The sequence below is a fragment of the Myotis lucifugus genome, unplaced genomic scaffold, assembly GCF_000147115.1.
Source record: "Myotis lucifugus unplaced genomic scaffold, Myoluc2.0 scaffold_31, whole genome shotgun sequence".
Classification (NCBI taxonomy): Eukaryota; Metazoa; Chordata; class Mammalia; order Chiroptera; family Vespertilionidae; genus Myotis; species Myotis lucifugus.
In genome coordinates this window covers 2,005,211-2,027,351 of record NW_005871079.1, presented here as the reverse complement: position 1 = coordinate 2,027,351, position 22,141 = coordinate 2,005,211, and the positions used below count along the sequence as shown (strand labels likewise).

Genomic DNA, 22,141 nt, shown 5'->3' with positions numbered 1-22,141 from the left:
TATAAAAATGGTGCATTATTACTTATGAAAGAATGGGTCAGGGAATGATCAATCCGTTTTTCAATCTATTTGCCTTCACAAAGCAGGATTCAGCATATAAGATAAAATTCTACATGGGAGAATGGACTGTTTTTTTCTATTTACCTTAATATTTATTTGAATACAATTTTGAAAATTGGGGAATGAAATAATAAACTATATGATACTGGCAAGGTAATTAATAAACTTAACTCACCATTTTTTAGGCTTTGACAATGGTTTGTATTTGCTGTATTTTACACGCCATTCAAGAACTTCTTTACAGCGCTGACATACTCCATCATGAAGTTTTGTATTAATTTTCTAAAAAAACAGAGAAAAGCAAATTGAGAATTTCATCTGTGCGCTAGCATTGCAAACCCCATGAAAAAGGCACACAAGAAATTTTTTTAAAAACAGCAATCTAACTGTAATCTGTGTTAACACCTTATATGTATTTTAATGTACATTCCTCAATTTTTCTTTACAAAAGCAAAGATGCTTCACTGGTGTTCCTCAGAATCATCTAAGAAACTTTTTAACCTGCAGGAGTGTTTTGAAAGTCCTCACCATTGATTCTGATGTGCACATATGTTAAAACTCAAACTGTACAGTTAACGTATGTGCATTTTACTGTATGTAAGTTATATCTCAATAAAAACATAATAATAAAGAAAACCTAATTCATATTTTAAGACTCTTTTGACAATTCACACTTTACCATTGAGAAATAAGAAATTAGATTTAGAAATGAAATAGTCCGAAATTGTCAGTCTATAGCGAGACTATGAAACTTGAGAAAGGAGTGCCAGGGAGAAGCAGTTGCAAGCAAGAAGACATTTAATTACTCAGTTGAATCCTTTTGTATTCTCATGTAAAGAAAAATGTTTTAGAAAAGTTACCTTGCTAATCTTGTTTCTTCAAGACAGAAAATAAACATTCATGTGCAGTAGATATCAGTGGTGGGAAAAGGGCTTCACGAGGGGGAAAACCCCATTTTTATTATAATTTTCTTTTCAAAGTGTGTTGGGCATTAAGGAGGATGGACATTTTTTAAATGTGTTGTGTTCTCCATAATAGTTTTATAATTGATAATACGTTCATCTGATTTAGAACCTAGATTCTATATTTTCACTAAGTCCTCTGAGAATTCTCTAACTTACTTGTGGTGGAAGCCTGGTCTTTGCCTACTGTTGGAATAATGAGTGGAGAACATTTTACGTTTTCTTTGCTTTTATTTCCCTTTTGTGTTTCTCAAGAGGAAAAAGAAAAGCATCACAAAAAAAGCGGGTTCTTTGGAAGGTTATTTTTATTTGATACTGAATTAAAAGTACAACGTTTAATGATCATCTGAAACAAAACTTCCGAACAGGGCTTGCTATTCTTCAAAGTTCTAAACAAGAAGGCAAAATAATTTCACAAAACATTTATCCAAAGAGAAAGTATTTCATAGGATATTTTTGAACACCATAAATTGAGCTGTGAATATATTGTTTCAATTTAACTCTGTGGTGAAAAACGTAATTCTGTTACTTAATGAATTGTGTATGAGTATTCCTTTCTTCCTGACCTAGACGGAGAGTCCCTGAGAAAATAAATTCTGCGTGCCATTATACTTCTTCTTTCTGTGGTCTGCTAATTATTGCCCAAAAGAAGGAAATCTGTGCTTGATATCAAACTCCTCTTCTGAGCAACCTTGATCCTTAGTTATCGCCTACAAGGCTTGCTAAGAAATCCCCAGAACCAAAGTTCACATTTCATCATTTGTTCTCCCTGCCTTCTGTTGCCTACAGTATCTTACTAAAAGCATTAGGTATATTTTCATAACTCTAGCACTGGGAACAAGATAATGACTTGACTATGATTACAATATGAATGTGGTATAAACTTTCTAATTAGAATATGCTTAGAATGCAAAGTGTTTCCTTACCTGAAATTTGATCATATATAACACTCTGCTTGTTAACTAGGAAGCATTACTTGGTTTCTTGTTTGTTTCTGTATCCAATTTCTGACCAGTTCATCTTGATTTACAAAGCTGCGCATAGTTTTGAAACTGGTTTCTTTAGGTGGATTGACAGTAGAACAAAACAGGTCTTTGTGGGAACTTGTCCTGTGAGCGATGTGTGAAGCAGTATAAATGCAGATGCTGCACAGAGCTCACATAACTAACAGGCACTACTACAAAATTAAACTTGATTTCCATGGGTTAAGAAATGAATGGAAGTAAGAATAAGAATAGTACTTTCACTTAAAAATAGCTGCAGAAAGAGAGAGAACTGAACACCTTGTTTCCTGAATTTTGGCAAACTAGAGAAAGTTAATTCCAGAGATGTGAGCAATGAAAGCTGTCTTAGCTTTAGGAATCATTCTGCCTGGGGCAAAGAACTCAGCAATCCTATGGTACTCACACCTGTGATGTTTACAGCTAACCCTGTTTGTGCGATTTATTTTAGCATATCCCTCATGGTAGAAGATTCACCGGAAATGGATTTTCAACAGCAATTAGAATCGGAATTTTTCTTGAGAATTTCATTTTTAACTCTATATTTTTAATTAATTTAGGGAGGTATAATATGCCACTGTTTTACTTTTAGCATTCCTGAAAGAATTATGGTGTACAAAAAAAACCCAAACTTAATGAACCATTATATCAGTTACTCTTGAATGATATTCAAATTCTTTCCCCCTCACAATAGTATTATCTTTCTGTTAAAGGACACTTTATATTAAGATTATTAAGGTTAAGATTTAAGCATATAACTATAAAATCGAAATATAAAATAAAAACTTAGTTTTCTAAGTGCAAAAGCCTTGAAAGATCATTTAATTCAACAAGGCTACTTTCAAGATCTTTAAAGAAAAAAGATCTTCTGTGGGAGGTTCCACTGAATTTAGGAATCTCAGTTAAAGAAGAAACCTTATTTATCAAGTGAATACTTTTTTTAAAAAGGTCAGAATAAAGTTAAGGTGTATCAAAAGACACTATTACTTAATATATACATAAAATCTTAGCCATCACTAATTCATACAGCATATTTATAGTAAATGTTATCCCTGCTCTAAATATTCTGCTGTCAGACAATGCACTTTGGTAATATAACACAGCAATCCCAAAAAGAAATTGGGTGAGGACTTCAAATCCCAAGAAGATAGCAAGAGTAAATTGTAAATATAACATCTGAATCAACATGCTGATGCTGAAAAATTTTACAAAATATAAAGTATCCTTTGACTGTTAAGGATGAAACTATTGTGTGTGTGTGGGGGGGGGGGAAGAATTTGAATACCATTCAAGAATAATATAATCTTTCATTATGATTTTTTGTACATCATAATTGAGAAATGCTAAAAGTGAAACAATGGCATTATTTCATGTCCTTTATTAATTGGGGAAAGATAGGCTTTAAAAATGAAGTTTTAAGGAAAATTTCAGTTCTTACTGCTGTTGAAAATCCATTTCCATGGAATCTCCTGCATTAAACCTCTCCACAAAATAAGACGTTTTATATCTTAATCATATTTAAGTATATATTATTTTTAAGTTTTCTGGTAACAGTCCCTTAGTCTAAATTTGATTAGAGGATAAAAGATCTCTGGATTTGGGAGCAAGAACTTACTAGTACTAATATATAACTGTCTTTTAGGCTGTGGCTTTCAAATCATAAGCTACATTTTAAATCCTTTTAATATGGTTAGCACATCGTGGGGTATCAAGTATCTTATAAAATAAATACAAGCAAAAAAAATAGATGAGGGAATCAGATTGGGGGAAATGAGGGTAGGTAGGGAAAATTAGGAAGCAGTCAGGAGTGCTGCTGGGAAGTGCTCCTGCTAGAGATGAACTACAAGGGGGATTTGAACTTTCTAGCAGCCAGTAAGACATAAGCTCTGCTCCTACCTAACTCAGCGTCTGTAACATGCCAAAATTCTCAGAAACAGCACAACTGATCCTGTTATTCAAACCCAAAGTTTCATCTTTCCCAAAGAGAACACCCACCATACAATACAGTAAGCAATGGTCTCTAAAACATCCTTACAATACAAAGCATTTCACAGAGCTGCTTTCTACCCCAGTTCTCAAAGTGCACGTTATATAATGCTAAGCACGGTATGGCAAAAAAAAGTTATTCTTAGGGGTGCAATGCAGGTACAGCTGCCTGATATTTTCGTAGGATCTATAGCAACGCACTGCATATCATAATGACATCAGGAATAGTACTCAACTGAGTCTAAAAACATTCTTCTCTATTATGAAAATTTCCAAACATGCAGAAAAGTTAAAAAAGTAATACTTATACATAGCCATATATACACTGTATAGAGACAACTATTGGCATTTTATCTATTTGCTTCTTATGTGTGTGTATTTAAAATAAGTTGCAGACATCAACACACTTCACCTATTAATTATATATATCCTAGAAAAATTTTCTCCTACTTAACCACAATACTGTTACCCATACTTCAGAAAAATGAAAAATAACTCCAATGTTATTGAATGTAGCCATCTACACTGACATTTCCTCAACTGCCCGCCTTGTTTATCTCTCTTTTGATCTAGAAGCGTTTCCTCTATTACACTGTTTTTGAAAATACTAGGCAAGTTGTCTTCAAGAATATCCCACATTATGGATTTATCTGATTGTTTTCTAATGGTGTAATTTAACTCACTGCTTTATCTCCTATATTTTTATAAAGTGGAAGTTCGGTTTAAAGTCTTGATTGGATCCAGGTTTAATACTGCTTATAATAGTTCATACAGGCTGCTGCTATGAACTTCATGTTACTCTAAGTCATGAAGCACAAAATGTCCTGTTCTTGCCTAGTCAGCAATGAAAAATTTGACGGATCACTTGGTTAAACTGGATAGCAATGACCTCTTCTAAGTATAAAGATTAGCAATAATCTATGGGGGTCATTTCAATATACTGGTCCACAATAGCATTTCACATCATGATTTTAGCATCTATTCAATATCCTTTGCCTGAATAAATCATTTTAAATGTTAACTTTATCATGCTTTCTAAATTAATTAATTTTTTAAAAGGTTCACAGCTAATGTCAGTTTTGAGGTATAATCTCTATACAGTAAAACTATGGTTCTATGAATCTGACAACCAAAAAATAGTACACTTCCATCACTCTAAAAAGTTCCCTTATGCCCCTCCGTGGTCAATGCCCGCTAACACTCCCCAGGCAACACTGATTCTTAAAAAAATATTTTTATTGATTTCAGAGAGGAAGGAAGAGGGAGAGATAGAAACATCAATGATGAGAGAGAATCATGGATTGGCTGCCTCCTACATGCCCCCCACTGGGGATCAAGCACACAACCTGGGCATGTGCCCCTGACCAGAATTGAACCCAGGACCCTTCGGTCCGCAGGCCAACACTCTATCCACTGAGCCAAACTGGCCAGGGCAACACTGATTTTTTAATATGTGCCTATAGTTTTTTTTTGCCTTTCTCAAATGTCATAAAAATGGAATGATAAAGTATATTAACTATTCTGAGGAGCTCATATATATATATATGATTACAGACAGAAAGGGAGAGGGAGAGAGAGATAGAAACATCAGTGATGAGAGAGACTCATTGATCAGGAGCTCATTACTTTTTATTGGTGAATGGTATTCAACTGTATGGATGTGTTATAATGTTTATTCATTCACCATCTGAAGGACATTCTGAGCTCTTTCTAGTTTGAAATGCTAATAAATATTTGCATACAAGAACTGATATCCTAACAATATTATATGCAAAGATGTTTATTTCTCTTGAGCTAATATCTAAAAAAATGGTATTTTGGGTTATATGACTATATTATGCTTAATTTTATAAGAAACTAATAGATTTTCAACATGACTGTACCATTTTGTATTCCCACTAACAATGTATGAGGATCATTTTTCTGCATCCTTTCCAGTGCTTGAAATTGTAAAAAAATTTATTTTAGTCATTCAAATATGTGTGGTTTTAATTTGAATCTCCCTGATACTATATAATAGAGGTAATATGCAAATTGACTGTCACACCCTCACACAAGATGGCCGTCCCCATGTGGTCAAAAGATGGAGCCACAAGATGGCAAATTTTCATCACATTATATTTGCACATATAAAGTTCTGATCCTATTTCAACAAGATAGTAAAAATAATAGGAATTTATCAGAGGCAAAGAATAATTGTCCCATTCTTTTTTTAAAATATATCTTTATTGATTTCAGAGAGAAAGGGAGAGGGATAGAAACATCAATGATGAGAAAGAATAATTGATTGGCTGCCTCCTGCACACCCCCTACTGGGGATCAAGCCTACAACCCAGGCATGTGCCCTTGACCAGAATCGAACCCAGGACCCTTCAGTCGGCAGGCCCACGCTCTATCCACTGAGCCAAACCAGCTAGGGCTAATTGTCCTATTCTTGAATAAATTATTTGGATATTGAAAAAGCACTTGTTTCCTAATATTGTTTATAAAAATTTGCTTTGCTTTTTTTATCCAGGCAGTTAAAATATTAAAAATAGAAGACATTGCCATTTTCCTTAAAAATGGAATTTAAAAAATTATTGCTATAATCAACTTAATATCACATTTACTACAGATAGAATACCACTATTTCATAATCCAGAATATCAATACTGAGGTCTATTCATTTAAAACCTACAAACTCTTTTTTTTTTTACTATGATAAAAAGTAATAGCTTGAATATCTACTACTCATATAAGAAATACCTTATTTGGATAAGTTACTGAGTCTTACTATTTTTATGTATTTTATTATTTCACAAAAAGAGCTAGTAATATAAATAGCTCAGAAATACTTCTGAAGTGAGTTCTAGCAGTAAAGTTGGTTTTATTGTCATTTAAGGAAAAATACAAACCTAAAGTTAATATAGGCTTATTTCTTTTTAGGAAAGTATAAATGTTCAGTGTAGCTAATTAGAGAGTATAAGATTTTTTTTTTTACAAAAGATTTCAGCCCATTCTCCTTTAAGCAAAAGATTATCCTAGTTTTCTAAAATGCTTGATATATATACATATACATATATCTAATACATACATTTTGAGTTATCAATATTTGATTTTTACTATGTAAAAGTTTAATTTAAAAATACCTAAGGCATTAAGAATGGGATATATTTCTACTATAAGCTAAAATCATTAACTTTCTTCCTTGAAGTCTAGTCTCTCTTCCTCCCATTCACTCTATATTTATAAGTCCATAAAACACCAATATCAAACTGAGAGAAGGGAAAAAATATACTAGAAATACTCAAAATGTTCTTGTTCAGTATACTTACAACGTAAGCTTTTTCTAGTCAAGAAATAATATTTGGTTCCCTCTCCCACTTTTTTTGTTATTGCTGGAATCTTTAACAAGCAACATCTGCAAAAATAAACAATTGCATTTTTATCTAAAGACTGAATATAAAATGAGTTCTGATCATCCCAAACAGAGGACTATTCTTTCAATAAGGGGGTAGTGCTATTGTAGTTGCAATTATACAGAGAGGGTTTATGTAGAATCTACCCAAAGTACCTACTGATTTATTTCAGCAGCCAAGCAAACTACCCAGATTTTCACTGGCAAACAATGTAAAACGAACAATGTGCAATATCTTCTTCTGGCAGTAGGGAAACCTATTAAGAAAGCAATTTTTTTTCTAATATTCTATTTCACTCATCTATTTTTAAGGAAAAGTTAAAATAAGTTGGTGCTGTGTTAACAAGCAAATATTCTGTAGTATTCTAATAACTGGAACAATGCTTTGATAGACTAATCATAACTTTAAAAGGTATGGACAGCCCTGGACGGTGTGGTTCAGTTGGTTGGAGTATCATCTACTGCACTAGAAGGTCGCAGGTTCGATTTCCAGTCAGGGCACATACCTAGGTTGCAGGTTCGACTAGGGCAGTGGTCAGCAAACTCATTAGTCAACAGAGCCAAATATCAACAGTACAAGCATTGAAATTTCTTTTGAGAGCCAAATTTTTTAAACTTAAACTATATAGTTAGGTACATTGTTATTAACTTAATTAGCGTACTCCTAAGGCTTAGGAAGAGCCACACTCAAGGGGTCAAAAAGCCGCATGTGGCTCGCGAGCCGCAGTTTGCCGACCACGGGACTAGAGCATTCACACATTGATGTTTCTCTCTCAATGAATGAATGAACAAATGAATGAATCCTATATAATAAAACCCTAATGTGCAAATTGACCAAATAGCAGAACAACCATTGGAATGACTGATTGCTATGACTCGCACTGACCGCCAGGGGGCAGACGCGCAACGCAGGAGCTGCCCCCTGGTGGTCAGTGTGCTCCCACAGGGGGAGCGCCATGCAGCAGCAGTGGCAGGAGCCTCTCCTGCCTCTGCTGCAGGCGGGAGGTAAGGAGCGAGGAATCCCAGACTGCTAGAGCCCCGGACTGCGAGAGGGATGTCCGCCAAGGGGTCCTGGACTACGATAGGGCGCAGGCCAGGCTGAGGGACCCTCCCCTCCACCCCATAGTGCATGAATATTGTGCACCAGGCTTCTAGTACATACATAAAAACTGTGGACAATTGAAACAAAGAGTACTCTGGTATAAAGGTTTTTAATTCTCCTTATTTTGTTCTACAGGTACAATTCAAAAGCCATAATATGAATGTTAAAGAATATTTTTATGGAAGGACCCACAATGAAATGCTAAAAACATATTAAAAGCAGAATATGAAATAATCTCCTGACAAGGGAAATTTTGCCTTTCAACAATTAAAATATGGGTACTTAGTATTTTAAGATAATGTGCCTTCAATTACTTTAGAACCATCTTCATTATTAACTCTAGGACTTATTTATTTATTTATTTATTTATTTAAAAAATATTTTCATTGATTTTAGAGAGGAAGGGAGAGGGAGAGAAACACTAATTTGTTGCCTCCTGCATGCCCCCTGCTGGGGATCAAGCCCACAACCCAATCATGTGCCCATGACAGGGAATCCAACTGAAAACCTCTCTGTGCATGAGACAATGCTCAACCAACTTAGCCACACCAGCCAGGTACTATATTTTTAGTAAATGAATAACTCAAGAACAACTTCCCTAAATGGACATAAACAGCTTTATCATCAGAGCAGTTCTATGGGAAATAAGCCTTTTCTTCCCCAGAATTCTGCTGTAAATGACCAAAATGTTAATGGTTTTATTAAGGAATATTTTTTCTTTCCTCAAAAAAAGACTAACCTTACAAAGTAGGATTGTAACCCCAACTCCATTTGATCCTTCTCAAGAGCTTTTGCTAATACTTCTTCCTCTGTTTACCCCTTAAAGATATCCATTTCCCAATATTTTTATGTTTTGTAAATGATTTTGGAAGGTGAGGGGGCTGGGAAGAAGGAAGAAGGATAGAGATATAGAAACATTGATGAGAGAGAAATATCATCAATCAGCTGCCTCCAGCATATCCCCTACTGGGGATGGAGCCCGCAACCTGGCATATGCCAACCAGGAATAGAACTGGTGACCTCGTGGTTCCTGGATCAGTGCTCCACCCCTGAGCCTCACCAGCTAGGCCATTTCCTAATATTTAATCATCAATTCACTTCAGTTTGTCTCAGTACTCCTTTCTATTTAGACTACTTTTACTCTTGGTCAACTGAACCTGTAACTATAGCCTCAGTAATGAGCTCAATGGGGATTACATCCAAAACTATGTCCCCAGTCCTAATGTCTCTCTGGAAAGCATGTGGGATACCCATTTCCCCCCTAAAGAAAATCCTTGAAACATGCTCTAGGAACTTAGTCAGAACTTCAACAGCATAAAAAAAATGACATAGAAACCACAACAAATAACCAGTTAGAAGTGAAGAATGCAATAACTGAAATGAAGAATGCACTAGAAGAAACCAACGGCAGATTACATGAAGCAGAGGATCAAATCAATGATTTGGAAAACATGGTAGAAAATACCAATCAGAGCAGCATAAAAAAAAGAATTTTAAAAAAATGAGGAAAGTTTAAGGAACTTTTGGGACAACATCAAGCATAACAGCATCGGCATCATAGGGGTACCAGAAGAAGACAGAGAGTAAGGGTTTGTACATCAACTGTAATTATAAAATAAAAATTAGTTTTAAAAAATGTTTACGTAATAGGCAACTACGAAGATGTTTATAGAGTACCACATGGTGGTTAACAGTGAGAATTTGGGCACCAGTGTCAAGCCACACTTCAATGTTGGTTAACTTCTCTGTGCCTGTTGCCTCATACATAAAGTAAGAATATCTATCTTACAATGTATGTTTTCCTTAGCAAATTATATGTATCCAATAAATGTTGACTATTGTTTAAAAAATTTTTGTATAGTATCTTCTGTTTAAAAATTAATATTCACAGCTAATTATCAGTTCCTCACAACTACCTTGGGAGATAATATTATTCCTTTTTCACAGATGAAAAAACAAATCCAGACAGGTTTAATAATCTCCCTATGATTACACACTTACAAAGAAATACAACCAAGGCTCAAGACCATGCCCTCTGACTCCAAATTCCACTATTCTGCTCCACTATTCCATATTGCCTCAATTTTAGAAGCGAATCTCAGTCTGATTTCTAGTTTCACCATTGAGAGCATCATTTCTTCAGGAAAATTAGAGAGCATCATTTCTTCAGGAAAATTAGACTATCTACATGCTAATTTAAGCTTTTCCAAATTTTTATATCAAGAGACATCACTCCAAAATGTAACTTCCCCTAATTTCTTACTCTGTACTTCCAAAGTCCCTTAATTCAGACATGGTAGACACAGTATAGAAACCATCTGCTTTCTACTCTCACTTCCTCCTGGTCAGTTTCTGGTCTTTATTCCTTTTCCTGGAATTTAAGCCAAATCTAAACACATGGGAAAGCTGAAAAGTTATTTCTTCGTTGCTCTTTCCTATGTTTTAAACCTGCCTTAGTTATAAGATCAAATGTCAGACCAAATCTCAATTACCTAGGCAACCTAAAATTAGAAACATGCTCAGAAATCTGGGTAGTTTCTACATCAGTAATTTCCAACCTTTGTTATTGCTTCCACTGTTCACATTCCCATGTTACTCATATCAAATACAGAAAATAGTATATCTTAATTAACAGGAGAGTAATAAGTATTTGGGGGAAGGACAGGGAAGAGAGATCCTAAAACATTCTCTCCCAACAGAGAATGCCTCTATCAAAACTAAGGGAGATAGAGGTAAATAATGTACTTCTATCTTCTCAAGAGATCCTCTACCATCCTTATCATTTAACTACCTGCTTGGTTGTTTATAGTTTCTGGTCAATGTTCTTTTGCTTACTCATGTCCTTGAGTGATTTCACATACATGGGACATGTCTGTACTTTGGCCAGGTGTCTAGACAAAAGCATGCAGAGGAAAGACTTGTTTAAAGGGTTTATTAAAAAACAGGTCTTTTTGGTTTTAATTATAAAACTAAAACAAACCAAATAATTTTTACACAAAATACTACTATCATAAATCTATAAACCACATGGCTAATCCTTTATAAAAATTCTCGCTGCTGCTATTCTTAGAACATTCCTGTGGCTAGGGGCAGGCATAATTATCTTCATTTTCCAGATGAGAAACCTGGGGCTCAGAGAATTAAGAGATTTGCTTGAGGTCACACAATTAATCAGGAGCAGCAGAGGCAGGACCCATAAAAAGATGCCTTTTAGTTTAGGGCATTCTATTAAAGTGACAAGTAGAAAGTGTTTCCCCACAGCTTTCAAGGTTTTCTAAATAGTAAAAGAAAACACAGCTCAAAATTTTGCAGAGTACACATTTCAATTTGTACTGTGTTTTTAACTTAAATTCTGACACTGGTGTATTGTTTTGCACAGAGGGCCAAAGCTGCTAGTTTGTTCCTAAGGAAACGTTGCAGTATTATCCATTATGTGTTTTAAAAGCATAAGACAAAATTCCAAAGTTAGAAAAATTCACTTAGCAAAGAAAAATCATGTTTGCTAAGCAATGTTCTAAAAGAGGAGGATTTACTCTTTTATCGTGTTCCTCACAGATTTTTTAATACACAGAGACCTAAACAATAAAGGGTAACTAAGTGGTAAGCAACCTATGCTAACTATGTACAAGTCAACTGGAATGCAAAAAGCTCAAGAAGCAATTGTGGAGTGTCATGAGGCAACACACATGTTTTTATTAGCACTCATTAAGTTAGTCACATTTTGAGATCTTGTCCAACCAGAATGGTATGCCCCAAGTTATTGATCTTAAAAGAGACAAAATACTGACTGGCCACTGTTTCACAATGTTAAACAAAAAAGAATAATAATATTCATTTCCTGCTAATAGCATATGTAGGAATTTATGGATTTAACTCTTTCAAGCAGAATAACTGGTAATGTCCACAAACCAAATGATTTTACCCTTTATTTTTTACTGAATTTATTGGGGGTGATTTTACCTTTTAAAATAAATCTATATTGTAAGTCATTTGCTTGGGGCAGGCATACTGAAGCTAGTTAACTTCTTCAAAGATAGTCGCCTTGTTTTGGTCGTATTAATATGTCATACGAATAGCCCATGTATGCTGACAACTGATTCAGGAGTCCAGTCACATCAGGAAAAAATTAGGTTGTGCCATGCATGATTCATTTAGTCTAGAGCTCAGTATTCACATGTGACTTCCTTAACTTCAGTTGACAGCATTTCCTCATTCTTAAAAGGAAAACAAAGATGTTTTTGATGACAAGAATACAAAAAGCTAAGGGATAAAATTAAGGTATATTTTGAATGACAAATGCAAGTCACCTATAACAAAATATTACTACATTTTATTTTTACAGATTTTTAAAAAATATTTGATTTTGTCCTATAATGCTTCTCACTTTATTCTTACATCATCCCTGTGTGGAAGTAAGAAAGTGTTATTGTTATTTATTTTTATTCTAACTTGTAGAGTTGTTATAACTTACCCATGGTTATAGAGAGAGTGAGTCAGTAGCCACACCAGGAGTCTGAAGAGTCTACTCCTAATGCTACCCTGACTCCAAGCTTAGGGCACCTTCCAACATGTCAAATTATACAATGTGTCATAGGTTAGACTTAAATACAGCACATATCATGGCTATGTCTCTGCTGTCTATAGGAACAATTTGAAAAAGTATGAGTTCCATGTACTCAGCACTATCCTAGACATTTCAAGAATTCAAAAGATTTATGTGCTTTAGTTGGAGAGATGAAAGTAATGGTCATGAAGTAAAATTGGAGAGCAAGCAATATTTGCTGGAATTTAAATGGTGTTTAAAATAAGAGATTAACTGGCTGGCTCTTTCAAACTGGGCTTTCAGAAGTATTTGGATTGAGAGGGAGTCACCGGAGATCCAGGGCTGATTGGCAGCCTTACTGATTTCAAAACTGTCTTTTCATTCAGCCCCAATCCAATGGGACAAAGTGAGGGAGTCACAGATCTCTACTACTTATGGCAAATTTGCAACGGTGTCTCAGAATGGGAAAGGCATTTTATGTTTTCAAAGACCATTGCTAAATCTTAAGCAAGCAGGTCCTCAAAAGGTCAAAGCCTAAAGTGATACACAAGTTTAATTTAGAACATCAGCAACTCATCTTCCTTCATACATTCCTTGTACCTCTTCCGGTCACATATTGAAACTAGAAACAGGGTTCACCCACAAACAGAAGCAGGAGAGATTATGTTCGCTATTCACACAGGCCACTGTGTTTCAGCCCTTCTTGAAATGTCTACAATTTGATAATGAACAGAGAACAAGATGACTTAGATAACTATTTCTACAGAGAGGAGAAATTCCATGATTTTAATGCTAGATTATATGAGTAGTATTGTATGTAGTTCAACTTTCAACTTTACTAACTGAACTAAAACTACATTTCAAAGCTTTCATTCAGCTATTTTAAATCAAAAGCCTTTTTATGTTATAAGGTCTTGATAAAATTACTAATTTGCTCACTGTTGCTTCTTGTACACTGGCCTTATCTCCCCAGCTAGACTATCAACAGCATGGAGGCTAGAACAAGGCCTTATTTTCATCTCAGTATTGCCTACCACAGATACCGGGCAAACACTAGGCACTCAAAGACTTTAAAACTGACAAGGATACTGATTTTTCTTCTCTGGCTTTTTCAGCACTCAACCAAGACAGGATCTTTAGCTTGCTTTTAGTTGTGTGTGTGTGTGTGTGTGTGTGTGTGTGTGTGTGTTTATGGCCCAGCTTCACTTTTATTGTCTCACCTGATAACAACAACAACAAAAAAAGCTTGCTTTTAGTTTTCATTCCCAGGTTTGGCTGAAATCTGGAACTGTGGGTATAGATTTTATCTTCCCAAAAGTTTACCTCTTCTATTTTGCTAATTTGCATATAACAACAGCATTATCTTTTACCACCATATTATCAATGTTTATTTAAAGTTAACTCAGATTAACTAGGTTCTTCATTCACCACTGTTTCTTCTACCACTTATCTTCTTATATTCAGGAGCACATGCCTAAATACAGGGATGGGCAAAAATAGGTTTACAGTTGTGAGTATGTGAAAGAAAGTTAATAAAGTTATTGCAATAATCAAAACCTGCATGTCTTTTTCCCTACCTTTGATCACCCCTGTATTTTTTTCATTTACTTTTAGTAAGGATGATTCTTTTGCCCTGATATCCAAGCCATAGCTTAGCTCTATCAAGAACTCTAAATTAAAAGTACTTCCCTCACAGCACATTAAAGAACTTGCTCTACTTTTTACAAGTAGCAGATGAGAAGTCAGATGTCCACAGCATTATAGTTGCTTTATGGCTAACCTCTTTGTTCCCTTTCTCTGAAAGCTGGTAGGAATTTCTATCATTGGAGTTAAAAAATATCACCATATGTCTAATATCCTTCTATATGAAGGCCTAAGATTTTCTTAAACTTTGTGAAATTGGGCTTTTTTCTTCTTTACTTGTCATCATTTCTTCTGAACTCTCCTAGCCTTCTGGAATTTCCCAGTTCAATCTTCCATATCTCAAATTTCACTTCATTTTTATCACTTTGGCCTTTTAGACTAGCTTTTAGGCTAATCCATTGGCTTGATCTTCCAAATTACTAATTCTGTCTATTCTTTTCCATCTTGCTATTCATTCTACTAAGATGTTTACTTTACATTTCTACAACCACAGTTGCAGTTTTTAAGAAATGCCATAGCTTTCTTTTTTTAAAACCGCAGCCTATCCTTGTTTTATGGATACTGAAAGTTTCTTTGAATCATGGATGGATACCAATTATCCCTTTTAAAAGTTCTTTTCTTCATCTTATATTACCTCTGATAAATGGGCGTAGGAGGTAGGGTTTCCAGTCAGTCACACATCTCAAGGTTTTGGTTTTTCTAAAAAGAGTAGTGCTTCTTAGTCTGCTAATATTTATAAATGAGAGCCTAGGTCTCATGGTAGCCACACGTGCTTATTTAAATTGAAATAAATTAAAATTCTGTTCTTTAGTTCCATAGGCACATTTCAAATACTCAGTTGGTACATGTGGCTAGTGGCTACCATACTGGATAGAAATGATATGACATATTTCCAACATCATAGAAAATTCCTCTGGATAGTACTGGTATAGAATAAGCCATATTCAATATAGAATGAATTACTAAAGCAGAATTGAGAATCACTACTGCTTTGGAAGTGAATTCAGATACTAATTATATAATCCTTGTCTCTGGTTGAAAGGATAAAAAATAACAGTTTGATAGCTTTTGCTTTAGCAGGCATAGGAAACATGTTGCTTCCATGTATAAAAGGTTCCTTGTTGAGCTCTGAGACCAACAATGATCAGGAATATTGCTCTGAATTTGCCGTTCATGGCATTTCCCCACTTTAGAGAGCTGTTCTTCTGACTTTATCTTGAGGGCAACTGTTAGATAACCATTGGAGTGATACAGATCTCATTAATTCTGATATTGGCATTATTTTAGAGTTTTACTGAAAAAAACTTAACTTCCAACAATCTATATAATAAAAGCCTAAGCAACTGTTATGGCAGACCGACCAGAACGACCGGTCGCTATAATGCGCACTGGCCACCAGGGGGCAGATGCTCAACGCAGGAGTTGCCCACTGGTGGTCAGTGCGCTCCCTCAGGGGGAGCACCGCTCAGCCAGAAGCTGAGCTCACGGCTGGCAAGCGCAGTGGCAGTGGTGGGAGCCTCTCCCACCACCTCCATGGCAGCACTAAGGAGCAGCAAGCAGGCAGGCAGTAAGGAGCAAGGGGTCCCGGACTGCAAGAGGGCACAGGCCGGGCTGAGGCCGCCCCCCCCAAACACACACAAATTTCGTGCACCAGGCCTCTAGTATTGTATAACAGATTCTTAAGCTGTTTAGCTGCATCCTATTTTATATCTTAAATTTACTTAATGTTCTTTTCTACTTTTTTTTTAGTTTTCTAATATTGCAGCTTTATTTTTTTTCTGTCATTTCATTGAAATTTGGGGAAAATTGAAAGATAAGTACATGTTTTTAGTCAGCCGTTTTGAATTAGAAGCCTTAGTAACATTGGACTTATTTTTCTTACTAGGTAGCTCAAAGAAGGCCTTAATAAAGGTGTCCCTAGAGAAGCCTTAAGATTAGAGTTAATTGCCACTGTAAACCAGGGAGTTTTTAATTTAAATTTACTAGGGAATAGCTGACCTTGCAGTCATCATATGAGGGTCAAAGAACTGTCCATGGTTCAATAATAAAGAGTTTAAATTAAAGCAACAGCATCACATGTGTAAAAGCAACAATAATATTTTAATATAGATGATAATAACTTATCCCACATGACCATTTTAACTTTATTAAAAACTAGATCTAAACCCACCAGTGTGGCTCAGTGGTTGAGCATCGACCCATGAACCAGAAGATCACAACTGGATACTGGTCAGAACACATGCCCGAATTTCGGGCTTGATCCCCAGTAGGAGGCAGTAGATCAATGACTGTCTCATTGATGTTTCTATTTCTCCCTTTCCCTTCTTCTCTGAAATCAATAAAAACATATTTTTTTAAAAAACTAGATCTAGCATCATGTCCTATAAGCTTTCAAGTTTACAGGAAACACAAGAATCAAACTACTACCAGTATGTCTTATGATAAAGGCTAATGATGTAATATAGAACATTCACATATACAAGTATATACTATGATGTCAAATATATTACTCAAATTGATGACTTCAGTGACATGAGTAATTTCAAAACAAACAAGTCAGCCACCTGCTAATAGAACACTGAGATTTAGTAACATATAAACCTTCACAGAACAAAAAAGCATTTAAAATAATCCCTAGCTTAGTTTGGCATTTCATATCAATGATGTAAATGTCCTACATCATCAAATGACCTTCAGAATTCTACTACTAACAGTATAAATTTACTGGAAATTATTATACATATATAGCTCCATCACCTACAAGAATACTTCCTTGTTAATGATATATGTTTGGTTTTGCATCTGCCAAAGCAAAAACAAACAAAAAGGAAAACAAAACAAAACCCATAAAATATATATATTAGTTCCCAAAAAAATACAACTTGAATAATTATATTAACTTTAGAATGTAGAGCCAACTATTCCAACTAGAAATAAACTTGATAAGATATCCAAGAAAATGTCTACCATAAAGTTCTAAAAAAAAGTCACTCAACCTTATGAATAAGCAGATAAAGTGGAAAACAATTAAGACTAGGGTTGAAATAGTCAGCTCCAAAGCTATGGGGAAATTCAAATTTACTCTTGATACTTTTAGAAGCCAAAAATCCTACAGGTACCAAGTTAATCACTGTTGGGGAATCAAAGCATAACCATTTCTTTCAGCCAAAGAAGTATTACATGAAGCATTAGGATGCTTATCTACACCCACTAATACCATTTCTGAACAGAGAAACAACAGGTCACCCGGGTACCTGTATCTCTCTCATCTTCGCCCTGGAAAGCTGTGACTTTAAGGTTATTTTAAAATACTTCATATTCATCAAGACGATGGTTACATATGAGGAGGAGAGTGGTAGTGACTAGGAGAGGCCAGTGACAGTCTCTTGATCTAGGTATTGCTTCCATGACTGTGTCCACTTTGTGAAAATTCACTGAACTCTTATTATGATTTTGGCACTTTCCTATATGTTTTTTTACAGAGAGGAAGGGAGAGAGACAGAGAGTTAGAAACATCGATGAGAGAGAAACATCGACCAGCTGCCTCCTGCACATCTCCTACTGGGGATGTGCCCGCAACCCAGGTACATGCCCTTGACCGGAATCGAACCTGGGACCTTTCAGTCCGCAGGCCGACGCTCTATCCACTGAGCCAAACCGGTTTTGGCAAATTCACTGAACTCTTATTATGATTTTGGCACTTTCCTATATGTTTATGTTATGCCTCAACAAAAGTTTATTAAATGAAAACATTTCATATTTATCTCTTTTCCACTTTTTGAAGTAGTTATTAGTCTAAGATTCCTGAATAAAGGATTCATATCATTTCAGTGCTTGGGACCCAATAAAGACAGGAGAATTAACATAGATCAGTAATCTATTGTACAATGGCAATAAGAACTACTTGATTTCCATTTCTTCATCTCACAGGACAGAACTGCTGCTACAGGTGCATATTATACTCCATGAGTAGTCCAGAATTGCTTGAGTCCCTCTCCTCTAAGAGATAGATGATATTTGTGTATGTATATGTGAGAGAAAAAAAGCCAAAACGTATAGACTACTAACTAATATGAATGTACCATATGTGCGGGGAGGGCAATAAATACCACAGGGAAGGAAAGACATTCCAACAGGATTCATCAGGTAATCACTAACTGAGGGAGTAGCATGTGAGCATGATGAACATGTTAGGATGAAGGAATGGGCTAGCATTTACAGAATACTTAATATCAGATACCATGTGAGCATTTTCATAAACCTTATTAAACTCTCACAATACAGCTAAATCCACTGAGACCCTGACAAGTTAAGAAACTTGTTGATGATCATACAGCCAATACATAACAGAGAATTTGACCTAAATCTTTTGATTCCAAGATCAATGTCTTTGTACCACGCCATGCTGCCACTGTCTTAAACAAGAGCTTGTTACCTTTAGCCAAAAATCCAAAAACATCTGAAATATGACAACTTACAAGGAATTTTCCTAACCAATGTATACACTTTAAAATATTTTTACTCTTCAAAGTAACCTGACCAAAACCAAAATAAAACACACTACATCTACTTAGAGAAAAGACTGATGTGAGAGAGAAACATCAATTAGTAGCCTGGTAACCTCCTGCATGCACCCCAACTAAGGATTGAACTTGCAACTTGGGTATGTGCCCTGCCTGGGAACTGAACCACCACCTTCTGGTGTACCGGATGACGCTCCAACCAACTGAGCCACACTAGCCAGGGCTGTCAGTAACGGAATTTTAATTCACAGCTTAAGATCAATCCATTTGGCAAAAAGATCTTAGTCAACTATACTCTTCTAACCAGTACATAAGAGAGGCTTTCAGTCTATGCTTTTGTAATCATATAATGTAATATGTTCATTTTGGAAATAAGCATAAATACCTATTTATAATCTTGTTTTGGAAAAGAGCCTTCACTGACTCTTAGCCTTTTTGGCCTCCTTTTTTAATTTAAGGTGATCTTTATTCATTCAAACATTACTGAGGAGACGTTAGTGTGTTACAATATCTTCCCTCAAAAATGAATAAACAAAAAGCCTTGTTTTCAAATGATTCCCCAGTGCAACAATTTGGGGAATCAAGAAAGTGAACGAGCCCTAACAGGTTTGGCTCAGTGGATAGAGCGTCCCGATCCTTTTCATTTTGTTTTGTTTTCAGATTAAACTCCTTTAACTTCCTGACCCACACCTACAAACTCATCAGCACTCATTCTTCTTTCTGCCTTATTCATCTGATTCCATTCAACTTCTCCTTGACCCTTTCATCCCCAAGATGTACTACCTCTTTAAGGATAATACTATATTAATTATTCCCTCTCTCCCTTTATTCCTGAATTATTGTAGTACTCCCCTGTACTACCTTCATCACAGCATTTAACACACTGTTATAATTATTTATTTACTTTATTCAATCACCAACCCCTGACCTAGGTTTTGAGAATGTAAAGAAAATCTTCACAAAAGTCATATTCTACGGGTGGGCTATAAATAAGACAAACAATATGCCAAAAAGTAATGAGGTTATGAAAATAAAAATAAAGTAAAAACTCATAGTTTTGATAAATTGAAACAAGATGTGAGAAAAGGCCAAGAATCAAGGGTGATTCCTAAATTTTTGATTTGAGAAACTGAGTAAATGATGGAATTGTTTACAGAGTTGGAGAACACTAGAGGAAGAAAGGTTTGAAAGAGAGAAAAATGAAGAGTTCTTTCTTTTCCATGTTAAGAAGCCTTTTTGATATTCAAGAATAGAGGTCAAGTAGGCAGTTCAACAACCCTGCAGTTCAGGACCAAGGTTAGCCTCAAAGGTATTTAAAACCGTGAATGAAGAAATTATTTCAGGAGACTAAGAGGCAAATGCTACTGAGCAACTGAGTGAGCTGAGGACTGAGCATTATTAACCAGGGATCTGGAAACAGATAAATAACCCTGACAAGAGTGAAATGGTGGGTGCAAAACTATTTGAATAGGGACAGAAACAATGAGAAGTAAAGAAATAGAGAACCAGGAGCTTTTCTATAAAAAAAAAAAAAAGGAAATAGGGTGGAGCTTCAAAAGAACATGGATTCCATCTGAAATAAGCCATTACTGATGGAAAGATTGATGATGCAAGAGAACATGGACAATAAATAAGAAGCCTTAAGCCTTTAAGTCATTTAGGGAAACCGGGCAAGGTTCAAGTGGAAAAACAGGCCTTTCACCCTCTGTAATAGAAAGGCAACACATATGGGTAGTTTGGTAGATGTGATGATGGAATAGCAGAAAGCCGGATCTAAGGTTAGGATTCTGTCAGGCAAGTACCACAGAGGGAAAGAAGGTAAGGGAGCTGAGATATATGCAAAAAAGCAATTGTATTCATGAAGCATGGACTCCAAGCTAGAAAAGGAGAGGGGGAAAGGACATAAGTGAGTACAGAGAAAAGTGGAAGGATTAATAAAGAGGAGGAGCCAATGGAGTAAAAAAAAAAAATTATTTTGAGGAATAAGGAAACCAGGTAAGTAGATAGTAGCCAGTATTTAAAAAAAAAAAAAAAAAAAAGGTAAGTGGAGCAATTATATGCATAAGAGAGTTTAAGGTTTGACCATGGGAGGAGATTCCCAACGTTGAGGGGGAGGGTGGGTCTAAAAGCTGAAGGATCAAATGTTGCATTATCCATGTGTATATCCTAAACATGATGACAGGAATTATGGGAAGCAGTGAGTCAGGTACACATGAGGAGGTATAACTGGAAGGTAAGGACAGATTGGGAGGGGTATGTATTTCAGAAGAGCTGGAAGAAATGGACTGAAGCAGCAAATGGGAGAAAAGGGTTCTAACTGGGGGATGAACAAACATTACTGAAGGATTATAAGGAATAGTCAGGTAGGGCAAGAAAGTGAACGTAATTTTATTTTCAACACTCTGTCTCTATTTGATGCTAATAAACTATCAACTCCGGAAGGCAAATTGGAAGGGTTAGGGCAGGCAGCATTGAAAGGTTGGAAGATTGCATGAAGTTGGATATACACAAAGCCAAATGAGAATAAAATTTCCCAGCAATAATGCCAACCTGGCAATTTTGAATACAAATAAGCAAACACCTTGTATAAGCGTCATGAGATCAGCTCAGTATCTTTCCAATAATTTCCCTTTCTGCTTAAGTTAGCAACTGAGAAATTCTAATGATAATTACCTTCAGGTAGAAAGCCTTGCATAACTAAATAAAAAGTGTACCTGAAGAGGAATAGGGCTGGGAAAGGGTACTTTCACTTTCATACTTTATTCATTTCTCTATTATTTCAAATAATCTTCAACAAGTAAGCATTTCTTTTTTTATATATTTTTATTGATTTCAGAGAGGAAGGGAGAAGGAGAGAGAGATAGAAACATCAATGATGAGAGAGAATCACTGACTGGCTGCCTCCTGCATGCCCCCTATTGGG

At 35.6% G+C, this 22,141-nt stretch overlaps 1 protein-coding gene across 2 annotated transcripts in view; it reads right to left on the bottom strand.

The window, feature by feature from the left end:
- The window catches only part of CUNH9orf85 (chromosome unknown C9orf85 homolog), a 44,007-nt gene that overhangs the window by 18,627 nt on the left and 3,239 nt on the right, over nucleotides 1-22,141 (bottom strand). Inside the window, exons 2-3 of one of the 2 annotated variants that reach the window (XM_023752363.1) lie at nucleotides 1,949-2,131; nucleotides 236-342 (exon numbers count right to left, since the gene is read on the bottom strand). In XM_023752363.1, the coding sequence (XP_023608131.1) occupies nucleotides 236-342; nucleotides 1,949-1,963 (122 nt within the window). In that variant the 5' untranslated portion in view covers nucleotides 1,964-2,131. The remainder of the gene's footprint in view (nucleotides 1-235; nucleotides 343-1,948; nucleotides 2,132-22,141) is intronic. The other variant, XM_006086805.3, reaches the window with a different exon arrangement.